Below are 17,922 nucleotides of genomic sequence, written 5' to 3' on the forward strand. Positions count from 1 at the left end.
AGATTTCAAATAAGTTCAAGATGGCATCCGACAGGTTGAAAAACAGTCGCATCACCCAACCCCACATACCGGTAGCCTCGGTGGGTGTGAAGAACTGGTACCACTTCTGCATGATGGACACCAGGGCCTCCAGGCCGATCTCTGTGGCGCAAGTCACCAGCCAGCGCACCATCTCCCGACGTCGCCAGTTCAGTGATGACAGGGTCACCCGCATCACCTGCACGTCGACCGCCACATCACAGTGTTACGATTTCATCTGACGACACAAAATGCAAAGACAATGGTATGCCAATCTTGTCGAATAGTTGCAAGTATTTTGGCTATCGTCAGTACAAACGTGTCAATACCACAACAAAACCTCGTCCTTTCAACTGTCGTTAAGAAATTAGAATAATTTGGACTCGTTACCTGCTTCCAGTACACGTATGCATTACTATATTGCATCAAATGCCCATTAATTGGGAGGTGTTTTGCCACACTAGCACCACGGATGGCCATGTGTATGCATGCTGGACTCGCACGGTTGCTTCACTTTGATTCAGTGCAAGGCCTGCAATGTGACACAGGGCGCAGAAACCGTCAGGACACCGCGTCAGTTGCCGCGACGACGCTGTGTGTGCAGGTAAACACTCATTATCCCGAGTGTGCCATGCACTATCCCTGCCCTGCATCAACCACAGTGACAGATGCGGCACTCTGCTAGCATGAGCAGTCAAGTCAGGAAATTGGTGCAGCATTTCATGTAACACGGCGGGTGCTCAAAGGTGAAGAATGACCAGCAAAAGAAGTATCAAGCTCCTGCAACACGGCGGAAAAGGAAGCGTACGCCCAGTCTAGCGGACGCTGCTCCCATGAACTCCACAATCTACGGAAGAAGCGGGAACGTACAACACAACACGGGAAACGATGCTCACCTGCAAGCCCAGCTCAAAGGCCACGTTGAGCAGGGCCAGGTGCCTGGGACCACCGTCCTGAGGCACGGCAATACGGAATGCGTCCTGTGCCAGCTTGAACAACTGCGACGAGCTGTGGATGTTGCGCTGCGACGACTTCATCACCGTCCGCAGGCGCATCACATCGTCTGCACGGCACAGACAAGACAAGAAAAGCACGGCGTTCATTTTTTTGAAGTGTGTGGCACTCATCTTCTTGGCAGCTATTTTAGTCACTCAGGCATACCAGCTATTATAACACAGAAATTTATTAACTCACTAATGCATTAGACCCCCCCTTCGAACCATCCCTGCAACCCAAGCATCCACCATCATCAAAAAGCAGGGGAGAGCGATCATGGTGGCATCGGAAACTTCTGCTTCACTGAAGTAAATGTCACACAAACAAATTCCAGTGCAGGGCACAATATGTTGCAGAAGCGTCTAATCCTTTAGTTGCCGTGGACGAGTCTTACTTGGTTACAGTAAAGAGTAGTCTGTCTCATCTAGTACCGTGTTTGAGCGCTCTCTTTCCGAGTGCCAGTAACATGCCGGCCTGGTCCAATCTATTTTGATGTTCTGGCAGATTCCCATTTTGCCCCCCCCCCCCCCCCCCAGGGGGTCTACAGACTCAATATGTCTTTAGATAAGAGATTTTAAAAATGGCTGCTGCCAGTAATTTGGTTGAATTTCCAAGCCCCAAAGACGATTTGCTTCTGCATAAAAGCACTGACAGTGATGGCAGTGTTTTCGGTGCTATAGGCACGCCCCGGGACTCTGATGTCGCCGACTACGATGATAGTTTTGATATGGCAAGGCTGTGAATTAAGTTATACGGGCAAAACCTTCTGCCAGCGCCTCTTCATTTTACATTTTGTGTATTTTCAGACACAAGTTGCAAATCCCCCGTGTCATATAGTACATATTTCGAATCTGCAAAAAAAGTGCTATCCAGATGTGCAATAAAAAAAAATTTGAACACATTTTTGGATTTTTTGCCAGCACTTAGAGGGTTAAAGACAATGTCTTTCTTAGCGAGTTACCCAAACTTTTCCATTTCTAGCCTCTTTCGTGGGCCGACCCCGGAGATAGGGCAGTCTAAAAATGTGGGCGGATCCCAAAGATGGGCATTTGCCCATTGTAAAGTTTAAGCAGTTCGACGCTTCTTCTACTCCCCTCACGTGACCCTCAAGTGAGGGATGACGCGATAGAGTGCCGCGCACTGTGACTCCGCCCCATTCTCAACCCCAACTTGTTCAGGAAGACAATGTCTTTCATCGACGTCGACTAGAGGTTGAATCGCTTTCCTTCATTTTTTCCATGACTAAACCCTACACCTTATGGGATGTCTCCTAGTGGCACCAGAAACTTCTGATGCTGCTACGATTGCCACTGGGAGCTTCTGATTGCCACTGGGAGCTTCTGATTGCCACTGGGAGCTTCTGAGCAGTGCAGATGTCACTTATCGTTACCTCACTTTTCTAGATACGAACAAGCTCCTACATGCATCGACAAAGTTTCACTTAAAGGCCAACCACAACAAAACTTCAGCTGAATTGGTAATGAATGAGTAATATATATACTATAGAAGGAACCTTGCCAATGCTTCAGGGCTGATAATCATCTAATTTTCTCCTTAACAACCATTAAAAACTGCATAAGCACATGCGTACAGTTGAACCCGAATATACCGAACCCACATATAACGAATAATTCTGTAAAATCTGTAAAACCTCCTTGAAAATTTCTGTATAAAATGTTTATTTTATATATGGAATTACCTATCTACTGAACTTTTTGGTGATCCCCTTCAGATTCGATACACCCAGGTTCGACTTTATGAGCTTTTCTTCCCCATGTTTTTGGATACGACTTTTTGAATGGTACATCTGAGAATTTTGCAGTTTGGGTGCAGTAACAAAAGAAAAGTGGGATAGTGACGCAGCCTACTGCACAGCTTGCTGCTGTCAAAATGCGTGCAAAACAGGTACCAGTGATTCAAATCTGCCTCAGCCAATAGGAGCGCTTCCTGTGTGAGTATGCGGCAGCAGTAACGAATTGCGATGCTAGTTTTTCCACTTTTCGCTTGCTTCATTTACTATTAGTTTTGCACGATGCAATATGGTGCTGCAGTTAACTGAAGCTCCGATCTCTCTCCTTTATGTTGGTACCACGATGGTGGCGTTGCATCAACGAAAAGCCGTGCACTCCCCGGTGCATAAATGGCGCCTACTGAAGCCCTACTCTCTACCCGATTTTCATCAACGGCACATTAATAAAGTGAGGTTTTCTCAACTTCTACTTCAAATTTCTTTCTAATATTTTCCCATAAACAAAAAAACACCTGGACATTGCAAAAAAAAAAAAAAATCTGAAACTTTTACTAAATCGACTATTCTAATTGCCGAGTCCACCCTCAAAGGGGTAGGCGGGAAATCCGAGTTGTAGCAGGTAAACCGGAACAGTGGGCACCGTTTCCTCTGCTGCCTAATGTGGGGAGAGCCCCGATAAAATTTTGCGCAGGGGATGCTGTATAACTACAATATCTGAAATTAGGTTTCTGACATGGTCCGAAATAGCGTTTGAAGTACTCTCCTGGATAGAGTCAAGAATTTAAACTGCAGGTCTGTAGGTTCCCGATTGTCGCAATTATCTAAGGTGCTTTCATACGAGGGCATTTGATAACCATCTGAAAGCAAAATATATTCATCCACAGCACTAAAATAGTCTTCTGATCCACTGAACGCATGTGAACTTTGTTTATAAACACATATGCGCAGAAAACACGGCCATCCTGTCGGTGCTTCACACCACAAATCGCACGAAAATCCCTTCATGCCTGGAAGAAGGAAGAAAAAAGTGATGAACCCATCGGGAGACATCGCAAAGTGCCACTTATTAGTCGAAAAAGTTCCCGAAAGCTGGAGCTAACAACCCAAAAAACCAGCAAACGCAAGCACGCGCCAGTGTGTTGCGCACTTTTTTGACATCTGACTGTAACAAATATAGTATTCGCGTGTCAGGAAGGGCCCGACACATGACCGCAAAGAGATAAGTGAATTATTGACAGCTCCCCGAAATTTCTTTCGCTGTAGATAAAAGAAGAGGAACAGGGCGTTCCACAAGGGCAAGCGGTGGTTGCACTCACCCTTGGCGGCAGAGAGCATGGTGGAGGCCAGGGCACACTGTTGCACTTCCACGTGGCCCAGGGTGAACCACCGCGGGTACCGGCTGGCGGCAGGGGCGACAGGAGCGCCCGTGCCGGGGTCATCCGGTTCCTCCTGGTTCTCCAGGATGGGAAGCCTGCAGTCCCAGCAAACGTCAAAGACGAAGGGAAAACCCGTTACATCCTCTTCTACTTGACAAGCAAGTTCTGAATGCTTCTGAGTGACTAATGCCTTCAAGGCACAAGAAGCACCAGTACTTGCAAATTGCCAACCGCCACTTTGCACTTGCTCCACAGTGAACTGCTGCACACGGGAAGCGATAACACCATACTGAGAGGCCATGCCAGAGATTAAGCCACTGCTTTAGTACTATTTGTGCATTGTGAACTCGACATGATATAACAAGCGATAACACCATAGTGAGAGGCCATGCCAGAAATTAAGCCACTGCTTTAGTACTATTTGTGCATTGTGAACTCGACATGATATAACAAGCTTTACCTTTACCTTACTTAATGTGTAGATCTACCAGCCCAAAAAACAAAAGACAGCAAAACTCTTCGAGCATGCAATGCTTAAGAGATGGGCTGTCAGTATACGGGGGGAATCAAACAATGTTCCAATTCAGGATGCATTGAAAAGTTCCTTTTTTTCAGACACCAAAACCAATGAACGACACCAATTTTTTATGGTCTAAGGGCCTTAGTGTAGCTGTATTTTAGTTAAAACACTCGCTTTGGACATAAGGGGCAAGTCTATCTGTTCCCACAACCTCTTTTCATCTTCTTTTCAAGCAACAATGAAAATCTATGACAAAAGCAACAAAAAGAGGCATAAAGTATAGACAAGGGCGGCGCCCCCAACTTGGCAGCCCAAAATTTGGAGAAAAAAAATTTACAACCGAGAAGCAATCACGTTTGGTGCCCCGATGCTGCGTGCAATCATTGACGAATTTTTGCGTGCTGTGTACTTCCGCATGCTGCTACTAGGTGGCGAGAGCCAGAGTGCGCACAAGTCACTGGCTGGGCCGGCCCCATTTCGACCATAAGGCTCCGTCTTGTGTAAGGGCCGCACCTCGTCAAAATTGTGAAAAAAAAAAAAAAGTGCGGCCCTTACACGAGTCCATACGATATATCTTACATGCTAGACTAACTGTCTACCCCTGCCCCTGTTCAGGTCAAATGTTGGTGCGATTGTCCGAGATGCGCAACACGGGCCACCACTGACCGCATGGCACGCAGCCCAACGCTGTAGGCCAGGTCGGCGTCGTATGGCAGCAGGGCCCCAAACAGGTACCGGGCGAAGGTGTGCATGGGCACGCTCTCCGGGTGGGCGCCCACGCCGAGGCCCGAGTAGGGGCCCCCCTCAAGCAGCAGCATGGCCTGCTTGCGCAGAACCCCCACCAGCAGGCCATCCGCGTCCACGTCCCGCAGGCGCGCTATCAGCCGCTCCTCCTGCCGGCACGCCTTCTCCTGTCAAGCCGCAGGGAAGAGACCACACACACCACGTTAGGCGCTGTGACGCCATCCGTGACCCCATTTAAGGCGTCGCAGTTCAACGCTCCAGAATGTTGGGCCTATGGCTCTTCAGTTATGGCAGTGTTCTCAAACTTCAGGTCGTGACCCCCCAAATGGGTCACGAGCCCTTTTACGGGGGTCGTGGAGGGCCCAATTATACGCGCAATCTGCTTGCTGGAACAGTGATGAATTTCCTGTCTTGGTGCCCATTCTCTTTCAACGCCATTTTCTTTAGAAGTAACATATATATATAAAACGGGTCCCGTACTGCTAAAGTTTGAGAAACACTGATTTTTATTGGGTAGTACCTAACCTTAGCAATCGAGCCAAGGCAGCTTATGTCCTACAACAGATGAGCATTTTCTTTTTTAATGCGGCTAAAATGTTTCTTTGGGCTACTTTCTAATCTCTTCTCAGCTTGTGCTGCATGTATGCACCACGTTCGTGCGCTATAAAATAACTTTAAAAGAAAAAAAAAAAGAACAAGAATGAGCTGCCACGCCATATTCCAGGGAAACCCAGTGCCTCACCTGTTACAAACAAGAAAGAAGATTGCAGGCAATTTATAAATCCCGCTTTTCTCCAGAATAGCAACATTAAAGTGAAGGACCATAATCACAAGCTCTTCAAATCTGATATTTCTGCAAGCCATTATTACATCGCATGCTGGTTGGTGCATGTGATCCAAGCCCAAGGTGAGCAACAGCACTTGCTCTCTGCACCCGTTTTTGCAGTAGCCCAAAGAGTGCAGTTCTGACGCTGCACTGTGAGCAGTGGACAAGTGCCCACTTTCAGCAAAGAGGATGCTCTTTTCCTTCCTTGAAGGTATTGTTGGAAAAATGTAAAAGTGCCCATCTTATCGCAAAATATGAAAGTTGTACCCTTCAGTCTCCCTCCAAAAATCACCTCTCCAGAAATTATTTTCTAGTGATCATGGTCAAAACTACCAAAAAAGAATGCCGTGGCTTTCATCACCAAGTGATCTATGCACATCATTGCATGTTTTGGCAAATAATGCCCTAGTGGGACATCATTTCAAGAAGTTTATAGAAGCATCGTAAAAATTGCGATAAGACAAGCATGATCTGTCTGGAACCACGTAAACATGACAGCAACATGTGTCCAAGGCAATTTCAAAGAGGCACAAGCACTGGGGCCAGTGCCCTCATCATCACACTTGTTCAATTCTTCAAATGTGCAAACACCGCCAGAAATGTTCCCATCATGACTCACTGCCCACATCCTTTTTATTAAAATACAATGTGTACATTTAAGAAATGCGCAGGAAACAACAATGATGTTACATGCTTACAATGACAAAGCTGCTATAGCGATGAAGTTGACATTGACAAAGGCACATGGAATTAAGTTCTGAACAGTATGAACACAGTAACAAGCCACGGTACCTTACCAGCAATGCATGCAACTACAGAAGCCTGAACGTGAACTAAACTACAGGCATTACATCCGGATCTAATGCGAACCGCCAACGTGGTGACTGCGGTGCACCCACCAGTGGACTGCCGTATCATGACAACTTAGTTGAGTGCACCAGAGCCTTTGCCTACCTGTGCATAGAGGCCCACGGGCATGGACCGCTGTTGTCCCAGTCCCACCAAGGCCGCCTCCACAGCCAGCGAAAGGAGCGACTCGCTGCGATCCCGACTCCCCGGCACCGCAACGTGACGATACCTGCATCGTCACAGTCTCGTCACAGGTGGTCATGTGAAGCCCTATCTAGTGTGTGACCGTCTATGAAGAAGGCACTAACTATGGCAGAGGCTGGATGATTTTTCAGAGGTTTGCCATTTCGAACTGCTTCCTCGATAGAATCTGTCGAATGCTGTACACAGTGAGGTTGTTCTACTGCACAGAACATCTAAGCTAAAATTTTCCACATTGAAAACATGCTACGGAGCACTTTTTGCAACAACTTACTTTCACCTCGTGCAATCCAAGTGGATGCTGTCACCCCACGTGGAGCAATACTGCAAACGACGTCTCATTTGCAAGCTTAGCTCAATATCTTGTATTTTTGGCAGGGATGTGCAAATACCGAACAGTACATTTTGAATCAAATAGCAAATCAAATGAAGAAAAAAAAGCCCTAATATCGAATCGAATATCGATTATCAGAAAATTTTTCACAAACTTTAATGCTTACAGATTTTGGCCAAGAAACTACGGTGCTGCACATCCTCCGGATTCATCTAGCATTGAATAACAAGAATGTAGTAAGCTATCAGAAACTTAGGTACAATACAAAGAAATCAAGGTACACAGTATGGTTTACTCTTATTAAAAGGAACACCAAATTAGCATACCAGCACTGATTACAGATCAGTTCTAGTATATGAAGGTATGGAAAATATTTTTTTATCAATATAATTTCTGTTGAATAGAGTTGACGTGCTTCTGTCCACCTGAAACTAGCGAATTAGTAACATACTGTTGTATTGAATACCAATGAGGTTCTCCATTTAATAGTAGACCTGTGTTTTGCGGCAATGATTTATTTATTGCACAGAAAGTTTTGCTTCCCACTTTTTCTCCAGAGTACAGAAGGGCTATTCCAACACTACGGCAGGTGGGTTATCGTAAAGCCAATCTGCGGGACACAACAAAAGACTGCGCATAACGTGGTTCGATCACCGCTCTGCACGTAGTCGGTGCCGACAGTAAAGAGCAGGCACCGTCTGAGGCATTTCGATGTCAGGTTCGGCATGACCCATCAGAGATTATGAAATCTGGATATTCGAACGTTCACTATTTGATTTGATTTGGTGATATTCGAGTATTCGTACACCCCTATTTTCTGGCCTAATACAAAGTTTGTGAATAATTCGTGGCCACTGCATTTTCCAAAACTGAAGGGCATAGAGCGCTAGTGAATGGCATACAATATACAGGTATAGTTGCTCGCATGACTAATACCTTGCTTACTTTATGACAATTCCGAAAACTGCAAAGATCCTCCCACACATTAAGTAATGTACAGGGCCCCAGGCTGGTAATCCCTCAACAATGACAGAGTACACAGTACATCACATCATATCATCCTGTCACATGCTTTTTAAAACAAAAGGCTTATTGGTGGGAAGTGGTGCAGCCAGGAATTTTTTTCGGGGGTGGAGGGAAACAGGCAGGTGTTGCTGCGTGTCATTTTATGCCACGTATCCCGGTACACAGAAATTCAGGGTGGGGGAGTGCAAGCAAACAACGTGAACATTGCCTTAGATCGCTTCTGCAGGTATACCATCAAGGAAAGGTGCTACACTGCAGTGCATTTTCACACCGTCTTTTGTGGGCAGTGTGAATGTTACAATAGCACAGCAGGGGTTGCCACACTTCCTGTACCCATTCACTACACTAGCCAATTCATTTCCAAGGTTTGTTCCTACGAGCTGACCATAACTCATTTCCAACAATGGCAACACGACAACTTGCCTGGGTCTTTCCCGCGGCTGCGCTGACGATGACTGTGAGGAAGGAGGCGACGACGACGAAGAGCCGCCAGCACCACCACCGCCGCCGCCACCGCCACCATTCCCGTGTGGCGCGTGAGGGTGGTGAGACGAGTTTGCAGCCGCGTTGTTGTTGTTGTTGCCACCTCCGCCACCGCCACCTCCGCCGTTGTTGTTGCCTCCTCCTCCGCCATTGTTCCCTCCACCGCCACCGCCATTTCCACCACCGCTGCCACTACCACTGCCGGTAGCTGCTGCTTCTTCGGCACTGGGGCCCGGCAGAGATTCTGCAAGAATTCATGCAGGAATTCAAAATTAACCATTTTGATGGGAATGCAAACAGGTAGGGTCGTGTCGATATTGAAGTACATCCTTCAGTCAGTACTTGCAAAGACTTGGGCCAGTGCCTGCAAAGCATCTCTTAACAAGTGCCGTCCACAATTGGCCATTGCCAAGGCCATTGTCCCCTTAGCACACTGATCACCATCACAAATGGCAGACAGTCAACTGTCAGTCGATTAAAAAACACTCTTACGTACAAGAAATTTGGTGAGTGTGGATTGCTCTGAGAAGGAGCAAGAAACAGTGCGATAATTGATTTACCAGTTAAACTGTACCAGCACACTCACTAGTGACATGGCGAATGTTCTCAGAATACATATGAAAGCTTCCTAAAATAGTTGACAATGTTCCTATGCAAGTCGTAAGGGTCTCCAGAGCTTCGAACTTCGTTATAGGCATTACAAAGTGAGCTCTATTCAGTTGCTTATCCACACCTGCCGGACTAAGGAAGTATTATTCCCGGCACACTGCAATCGAAATGATACACTGAAAACATAACCGGATGTGTGCATTGCCGTGAAAAAGTGTTTCCACCTGCCAGGCTCGGCAAGTCTCAGGCTTGGCCAAGCAATTAGACCAAACAGCCCGCACCCTAGTGCATGAATGAAAAGCAGCTGCAACATGCTGTAGCAGCACCTTCAGCCCCGCATGTATGCTGCACAAGCAGTGCCTGTGCATCATTTTTAGCCCAGGTGCCATGAACTACACCTGCATAGTTCTTGCTCCTTTTCAATTTGCGTTTCATTCTGGTGTAATAGTACACAAGCCATGTTGGCTGCGAGTTTGCGTGCGCAAATGCAGAGCTGCGCGCAAGGCTAAGGAAGGCGAGATGAAACCCCGAGAGAGATCTGTGCCAGTACTCACCATAGAAGTATTCTAGGTGCTTGCTGTCTGGAACTAGAGAGGCCTCAGCCAGTGTGTCGAACAGGGAGCCAATGGGGTTGAGCGGGTGGCCCACCCAGCCCTCCGTATTGTTGTGCGTTGTCAGGCTGGAGAAACCTGCAAGCCAGGAAAAGAGAAAGGGGGCGGGTGTCAGCACGGAAAACGGTCATGATACCATGAATCAAGCGCACTCTTAATTAGAATACTGTTGAAATAAACCAAACAAAGCAGCTACACTTTGTCTGTTGTGAGGTGCCTTCACTACAGACTTCAAATGGATGTAATTTTCTGTCGCTGAAGGGTTTTGTCGAATAGTCCCTGATATTCAATTTGTATTGGATTCAAGAATCCAATATTCAGAATTGGTGAATATTTGTTTCTGTTTGAATACAGGGGATAACAACACTTACAGGAGTCTCGAAGGAGAGAGAGTGACACAAATGAGGACTGTTCCGAGCGATTCTGCTGCACGAGAGCTGCGGTGGTAGACACACTAGCCCTTGAGCGAACGTATGGGGGCAGATAACTTTTGCTTAATAACTTGCAATCATCAAATAAGAATGCCTCCCTCTCAGGCAGCTCAACAAGAATTTGTTCTCTGGTTTAGGCAAAGCCATTTCTAATTTAACAAGTCTCACCGTATTTGCAACCCTTAAAAAACAACATGCGGTGCTGAAGTGTCATACTTCTCTCCTTCAACGAACATAGTTATGCTGCTCCGCTGACAGCGCATGCATGGATCGCGCGTGGATGGCTAGAGGACCTCCAGAGATGCAGAGTGCGTTTGGCTGCAGAAACGACGAAGTGAAGTGGACGCACCATCGACGCTTGGCTTAATCGCCTCTATGGCAGAGCAACGGCAGCGTTATGCCTTCTTCCGAGCGTTGTGTGCAAGAACGCTGTAGGCACAATAACCATCATGCTGAGCTGCTGTATGTGTGCTCTGGTCTGAGCAGTTAACGCCAAGCTAATGCTATTTACTATTTAACTGGGTGCTGACTACTGCCGACAGTTTCTTCTCACTGATCTCAGCTCATGCACCACCGAGGTGCAATGCCTCCAATGCCACTGGTCATCCTCAACGCTCATCCTGCGAGCATTGTGAGATGCCTGGTGTAGCTGCCAAGGCGCCGTTCCATCTGCCCAACAGGAGTTGCCTTGCATGCTGTGTCATGCCAACATGTCGCACTCGCGCATAGTTAGAACATTGTCTGAGCATTTCAAGCACAATGCTCAACTTTGCTATCGCTGTCAATGCTTTGCTTTTGGGCGAAACTAATCAAGCTTTTTTTCTCTCTTTCTGGGAAATAAAGCGAATTGAACTGTCCTTGTGTTCTCATTGCTAGGAACTCTATGTAGCTCTGCGGCGTCAGAGAGGCAGAGGGGACTCACCGGTTGAAGAGGACGAAGAGCTGGAGGACGAGGAGGAGGAGGTGCGTCCCCCCCGGTGGTGGTGATGGTGGTGGTGGTGGTGGTGGATGCCCGAGCGCTCCTGCTCGGCCTGCCAGCGGCACTGCCACTCGCGCTGCTGGCGCTTCATGGTGCGCACCACGGCCACCGCCAGCCGCAGGGCCTCCTGCTGGTAGCCGTGCGAGCGCAGGGCCTCCACCCGCGAGCACGCCACCGGGATGGGCTCTGCGCTGCGTGTGGTGGAAGTGGCCATCACTCAACTCGCTCACTTGCAGCAAGACAATGTGGCCGCGCCACACAGGCGATTCAAATGGTGATGTACCAAAGATCCAATCGTATCAGCATCCAGCATTTCTTGCAGCACTTCTTTTAAGCCAGGTTATGAATCACAAAAATAAACCACTTAGGCATGTCACTGTGAATTAGTCTTGAATAATAGCGCAAAGATGATATGCCAAGAAAGAAAGGAAACGCTGCACAGCATGCCCGTCAATCGTTGTTTCTTTGCATCTCGTCTTTGTTGTGCTGCAGTTTGCAGTGATTTTGAAGGTGCGCCAAAACCAATGAACAAGGTCGCAGTATGCTGGAAAATTATTCTCTCATAATTCTCTAGGCATCTGTTGCTGCTGTAATAAGTCTTCGACTACAATAATAACAATTATATCAGGTTGAGTCAATTTATGAAACACATCTACTTAACATAACTATAGAAGAAAACTTCTGCTGCAGACGGTGCCACCAATGCACACTGCAGCTTCACTTTGTAGTGAGGGCAAGGGCTCCCACTGCTCTTGAGATACTGTCGAACCCTGTTACAATGAAATCGCATCCGACTCCTCTCCCGAAATATCTTTACTACACCCAATATTGTGTTAAGGACATATAGCTTTCTTAACACTGATATTGACGACAAACATCTTACATTTACCTTGTTATATCTATCTATAATAATTTGTTATATCTAAGTTCCACTCTATTATATTCTGGTACTAAAGTTATAGTGGGCTTAAATGTGTTATTTCATTATTTTATTTTATTTACTACATACTGTAGACCACAACGCAGTCCTTGCAGGACGGGCACACACGATTATATACAAGGAGAAGAAATACACCACTTCAAATAAAATAAAAAGAAACAACATATATATAAAGTAGACTTCAGTTAATTCAACCTTGACGGAACCAAGGAAATTGATCGAATTATCCGATGGGTCAAACTAAACAAGATGCAGAAAAAATGTCACTGCATAACGCTTATTCATTTGGCAGTACTTGCCCTATTCTAACACGCCCCCGAATCAAACCCACGTCCACTTTAGGTGCGTCTGAAGTAAAAAAACTAATGTAGAAATAACAATAAAGCTCCTAAACAAAAGTAGAAGCCTAATGCGCACCCAATTTTTTAGCACGAAAAATGGGCAAAGCTTTAATATGTGCTGCACATTGGCGGCTGGTTTCCTAAGGTCAACTTCGTCACGCGGAATTTTAAAGTCAGCTTCGCCGCAATACATCTGTGTTACGCACTGAAGCATACAAACACCGCGAAGGCAGTTTCGGTTGTGCGTCCGATTGCACTGCGCGGGCAACTTTTGGGCCGATCTCCTCGACAAAAAAAAAAAAAAAATGTAGAGGTTACAATCTGGTAAATACTGTAATCAGACATTGTGAGCTATGGCAATTGTTTGAATCCTCCTTCAAGTTCGAATTATCCGGTGAAGGCCAATTTCAGAGCCGAAAATAACAAAAGTTTAGGCCCACAGAAATCTGTGGGCACCGGCCGAGACCTTTGGTGGGGATCGAATGAATCGAAAAATCTAATTAACCGGTATCAAATTAACGGAGTTCCACTGTACCTACACACCTACGTATTCAGCAAGACAGTCACAAATTATGCAGTAGATATGGTGCGGTTAGAGAATCCCATTCGAAAATGGCGTGTGAAAAGAAGAACTAAAACGTGTCTGTCCTAGCCTAATAAGGTGTTACTGAATAGGTCATATAAGACCAAAAGCCAAGTGCTACTTCATTGTACCGTAAAAACCCGCGTATAATACGAGGTTTTTTTCTAAATTTTCCCATGTAAAATTTCTGCCTCCTATTATATGCGGATCCCAAAGTTTTCAGCCTAAAAATGCAGTTTCGGGTTCGTTTTTGCTCACTGCTATCATCGTCAAGACTTGTAGCGGAGTATGCGTCATCTTGCGGTGGCGTCGGTAGGCTGCTGCTGCTTTCAACGGGTGCCATTTTGACCATGCTAAGGATCTGCATGTTCGCCAGTCTATCTCGCACGATGTCGGGACCGCGAAGGTATTACCCAGCTGCCTTTAAAAGGAAAGTTATTTTAGCTGCCGAGACCATCGGAAATTGAGCCGCAGGGCGGCACTTCGGCGTTACCGAGGGCAGCATTCACGGCTCAGATGACATCTCAGTTGCAAAGTTGGTTGCAATGGCGGCAGAGAAGCGCATTTGGCCTTGGCAACGCCGTCGCTTCGGTGACAGTGGCTCCCCTCGCCATCCCTCTCAAGTCCCTTGTAGCTCCCCCCACCTTCGACTGGCTCCGTGCGCGCCTGCCGCCGCTCCCGCCGGCGCGGCGCCAACTTAGCCCTTTCCCTGAAGTCTCGTTTTCTGCCGTTGTCGGGAAGTTGGCCGAGACGTCGGCTTGTACATGCATGTTCCGGCGCGACAGTGAAACAGCGACCTTGCTATTTGAAAGTGAAATTGCCGCCGCATTTTTTTTTTTTTTCATTTTCTTTTTCTCCGCGTGGCGTTGAGGGGTCTATCCTAAGCTTTTGCTCTATGGCAGTGTCGGAGCAATGCCGGTCAGAGGCGCCGCCGCGTGATTTGGAGCGCTGCTGAGGGCATTGTCGGTGCGCCGTATGTTCGAATTAACCGTCGCAAATGCGTTCGCGTGCGAATTACCGGGCGTTTTTGCCCATAGGAATACACATAATTTTGACGGGACCACAGCGTCAGTTTGAATTAAGCGTGTTCGAATTAACGAGATTAGATTGTAAATGCTTTCTGTGGGTTTTCCTTGCTTGCATTATATACGGATGAAAACATTTTTTTTCGTTATTGCTATCCCCAAATAACACCTCATATTATATGCGGGTCCGTATTATATGTGGGTTTTTACGGTATTATGCGCAGACAATCTTTCTTTTTATTCCACAGCCCCAAGAATGTTTCTCACATTATACATTACGGTTTGTAATACGTGTGGTATTTCATGATAACCCAGCTTTACAGCAGACAGCACCCTCGTTGCACGAAAATCTGAATATGCAAAGATACTGCCAACCCTACGTAGATTCTAAATTTACAACTGAAGCCGATGAAGGGCCACTCACCATGCCATAACGGGTAACCCTGTGAGTTGAAGAGGTTGCTCGATGAGGCACAGGAACTGGAACATGACGACGACGACACAGGCGACGAGGACGTACACGACGAGAAAGACGACGACGACGACGAGGATCCGGACGAGCGGTGGGAATGGGGTTCGGCACAGGCATCGTGTGACAAAATGAAGCGCAGGTGCGGGTCGTCCCACGAGAGCATCCAGGCCTCCAGGGCTCGGTGGAAGATGGAACGCGGGGGTGTGACAAGGCCACTCCGCCGTGATCGCCGGTGCGGGTGGTGGGGCGGTGCACCACTGCCAGCGTGATGCGGACCAGGAGGCACTCCCCGCGGATGGTGGTGACTCCCGGCGTTGCCGCCATGGTGACCGCCAGGCCCACGGCCGTCACCTTTTGAGGCGCAAGGACGCAGGCTCGTGAAAAAGGCTGCTAAAGGCACAGGGGTTCCATTCTGGACACTATAAGTTCAGCTATATTATCAGATTCGCCACTTTGTCAGCTCTGATTGACTTAAAGGACGGCTAGGCCCTCTCCAATTGGTTGAAAACACGAGAACAGTACAATGCAACAACATGATGGAATTTGGAAGCATATGCAACAGCACATCGAGGTAAAGCACATAGTACAAACATTAAAAAGAGTAATGGCGCCAGACATAGAACTATTACACTATGGCTGCAAGGTCCCAGAGTCAAATAGTAGCTACAAGATTTCATAAGGTTGCCAAAAACTGGCTAAATCAAGCCTTAAAAGAGAAAAGGAGTCACGAAAGTAGGCCAAGCTATGACTAGGTGGTTGCCAAGGGGACCAACACTTCAACTGCTCAATGCAGATGTGAGAGACACACCCTCGACTGATGACTTAGTATGACATTTATCATGCACAAAGTCACAAATAATGAAGCTTTGCTTAATCCAGGCTATTGTTACATTGAATAACATGACTGTCTAGTGAAGTCCAATTAATACAGCAATGCCAAGTAGAAGGCAAGCCAAAGTGTGAGTTTAACAAGCCTCAAAAGTATGCCAGTTTTGCAGAAAGCAGTCAAACCAGGCAAATTGGCACTTAAAACACTTACTGTGTTGCTTGACCTCAGCATGTACAAATGGCTCCGACAAGGAAGATCATGCAACTTAGCACTTGCAGTAGACTCCCAATAATTCAAGCTCATCTGGACGTCTTAGATAAACTGATAACTGAGACTGAAAGCTGACAAAAAGCTGACACAAAGCTGACACAAAGCAAAAGCGGCTGCTACAAATGCAAGTCCAAGAGTGACCGACTCACCGTGGCCCCCGCCGTCGTCCTCAGACGAGTCGGAAGAATCGTCATCGACCACGAGGGGACGGCGTCCCGTGGCACTGGGACGGAAGTCGGCATCCTCCAGCGGGCAGATGTGCATCGAGGACCACCGCTCCAGCAGCTGGCGCCACTGCTGCTTCTCGGCACTCGTGCAGTGTGGGTTAAGAACCACACACACCCACAAGGTGCCTGCAAAGTATATGCACAAGTTGTAGAGGTACACTCAAGGAAATCTCCAAGTGTTACCCAAAACAACATTACAAAGCCCGATGACAACAGCCAAGATGACAGCCTCAGAGCCAGGTTACTTTAATGTATTGGAGAGGTATTCTCAGTTGTTCACTTTGAAGGATACAGCCACTTTCATGAAATTTTGTGTGATTTAACACCAGATGCATCAGCAACTATGGAGAACAGCACCCCTGTCGCGGTGCAAGGAGCACTTTTGCCTGTAGACACCGTTGTGTCCCTGTGTATCAGTTTTGGTTTCGCTTCTGCTCATGCCAGCACTTTCATCTGGCCACCTTGTGTAACTCTTACGTCACTATGACATCACTCTTCTGTATATAATAAAGGATCATGTGGCTGGCCGGGAGTCTAGCCACGACCCTCCTAAGTGTCCAGACTATTCCTTTCGCCTGGCACTCTGCGCTTTGGACTCCTCTTTGGGTAGACCAACGGTCACCCGTCACCTGACAAAACCGGCACCTGTGTCAACTTTCCGACTCCACAGACACCAACACATGAAATCTTGTGAAAGTGATTGTCTCTGCTAAAGTGAACGAACAAGAATACTTCTTGTTTTCACTGATGACACAGTGATGATACTCATTTTTGCCAACACCATGAGAGCTCAAACAGCCAATAGTAACTACTGCTGTTAAAACAGAAGGCCCTGTGCCAGGCACCCATTTATTTATGGAGGCTGTACTTTGACGTAGCTCGTCTTTCTGCTTTAGTACAGCTGGCATGCGATAATAGGCCTACTTCATGAGTCTACCTTAAAACTTAACACCTTCTACATAGCAGAGGGCCTGCACATTCCGAGCAGAGACAAAATCCCAGAAGGTCAACAGCCCACTTCCGTGGGAGAAGAAGATGAAGGCAATGCTCGGCAGAATCACGTTTCCTACAAAGCATGGCCTTCAGTGAGATCAGCCTTTTCAGACGATGCCACAGTCCGAGCGAAGCGGTCTTCTGTTATCTAAAAGGCGTTGCCTCACAACAGCTTTACTCCCCTGTTCATGTTCCTTCAATCGACACTTCACTTCAAAAAAGTGGATGGCAGCATTGCTCTTCGAATGCAGTCACTGTGGTTCGATGAGGCTTCATGGTGATTCCTGAGTGAGACATTGATACTATGTTCTCTTTGCTTGTTCTCAGATAGATTGGAGTGAACGTTTGTTTTTCAGGCAACTCTTCACCATAGGAGTTGCAGAAGGGCTTCACTGAACTACTGTGTCATCTTCCGTCAAGAGTCAGTGCTGTGCCCCCCTTTGCACAGTTCAGCTTTGACTCGACGGTCATCTCTGAATACGGGAGTTA

General features: G+C 47.1%; 1 protein-coding gene across 2 annotated transcripts in view; it reads right to left on the reverse strand.

Annotated features, from left to right (window-relative positions):
* The window catches only part of LOC119433909 (zinc finger SWIM domain-containing protein 5-like), a 63,309-nt gene that overhangs the window by 15,433 nt on the left and 29,954 nt on the right, over positions 1-17,922 (reverse strand). For both annotated transcript variants that reach the window (XM_049659193.1, XM_037701192.2), the window contains exons 7-16: positions 16,363-16,566; positions 15,067-15,465; positions 11,697-11,939; positions 10,287-10,421; positions 9,064-9,367; positions 7,185-7,308; positions 5,327-5,571; positions 4,081-4,235; positions 915-1,081; positions 70-217 (exon numbers count right to left, since the gene is read on the reverse strand). In XM_049659193.1, coding sequence (XP_049515150.1) covers positions 70-217; positions 915-1,081; positions 4,081-4,235; positions 5,327-5,571; positions 7,185-7,308; positions 9,064-9,367; positions 10,287-10,421; positions 11,697-11,939; positions 15,067-15,465; positions 16,363-16,566 — 2,124 coding nt within the window. The remainder of the gene's footprint in view (positions 1-69; positions 218-914; positions 1,082-4,080; positions 4,236-5,326; positions 5,572-7,184; positions 7,309-9,063; positions 9,368-10,286; positions 10,422-11,696; positions 11,940-15,066; positions 15,466-16,362; positions 16,567-17,922) is intronic.

Source organism: Dermacentor silvarum, chromosome 11, assembly GCF_013339745.2.
Source record: "Dermacentor silvarum isolate Dsil-2018 chromosome 11, BIME_Dsil_1.4, whole genome shotgun sequence".
In the NCBI taxonomy this organism is placed as follows: Eukaryota; Metazoa; Arthropoda; class Arachnida; order Ixodida; family Ixodidae; genus Dermacentor; species Dermacentor silvarum.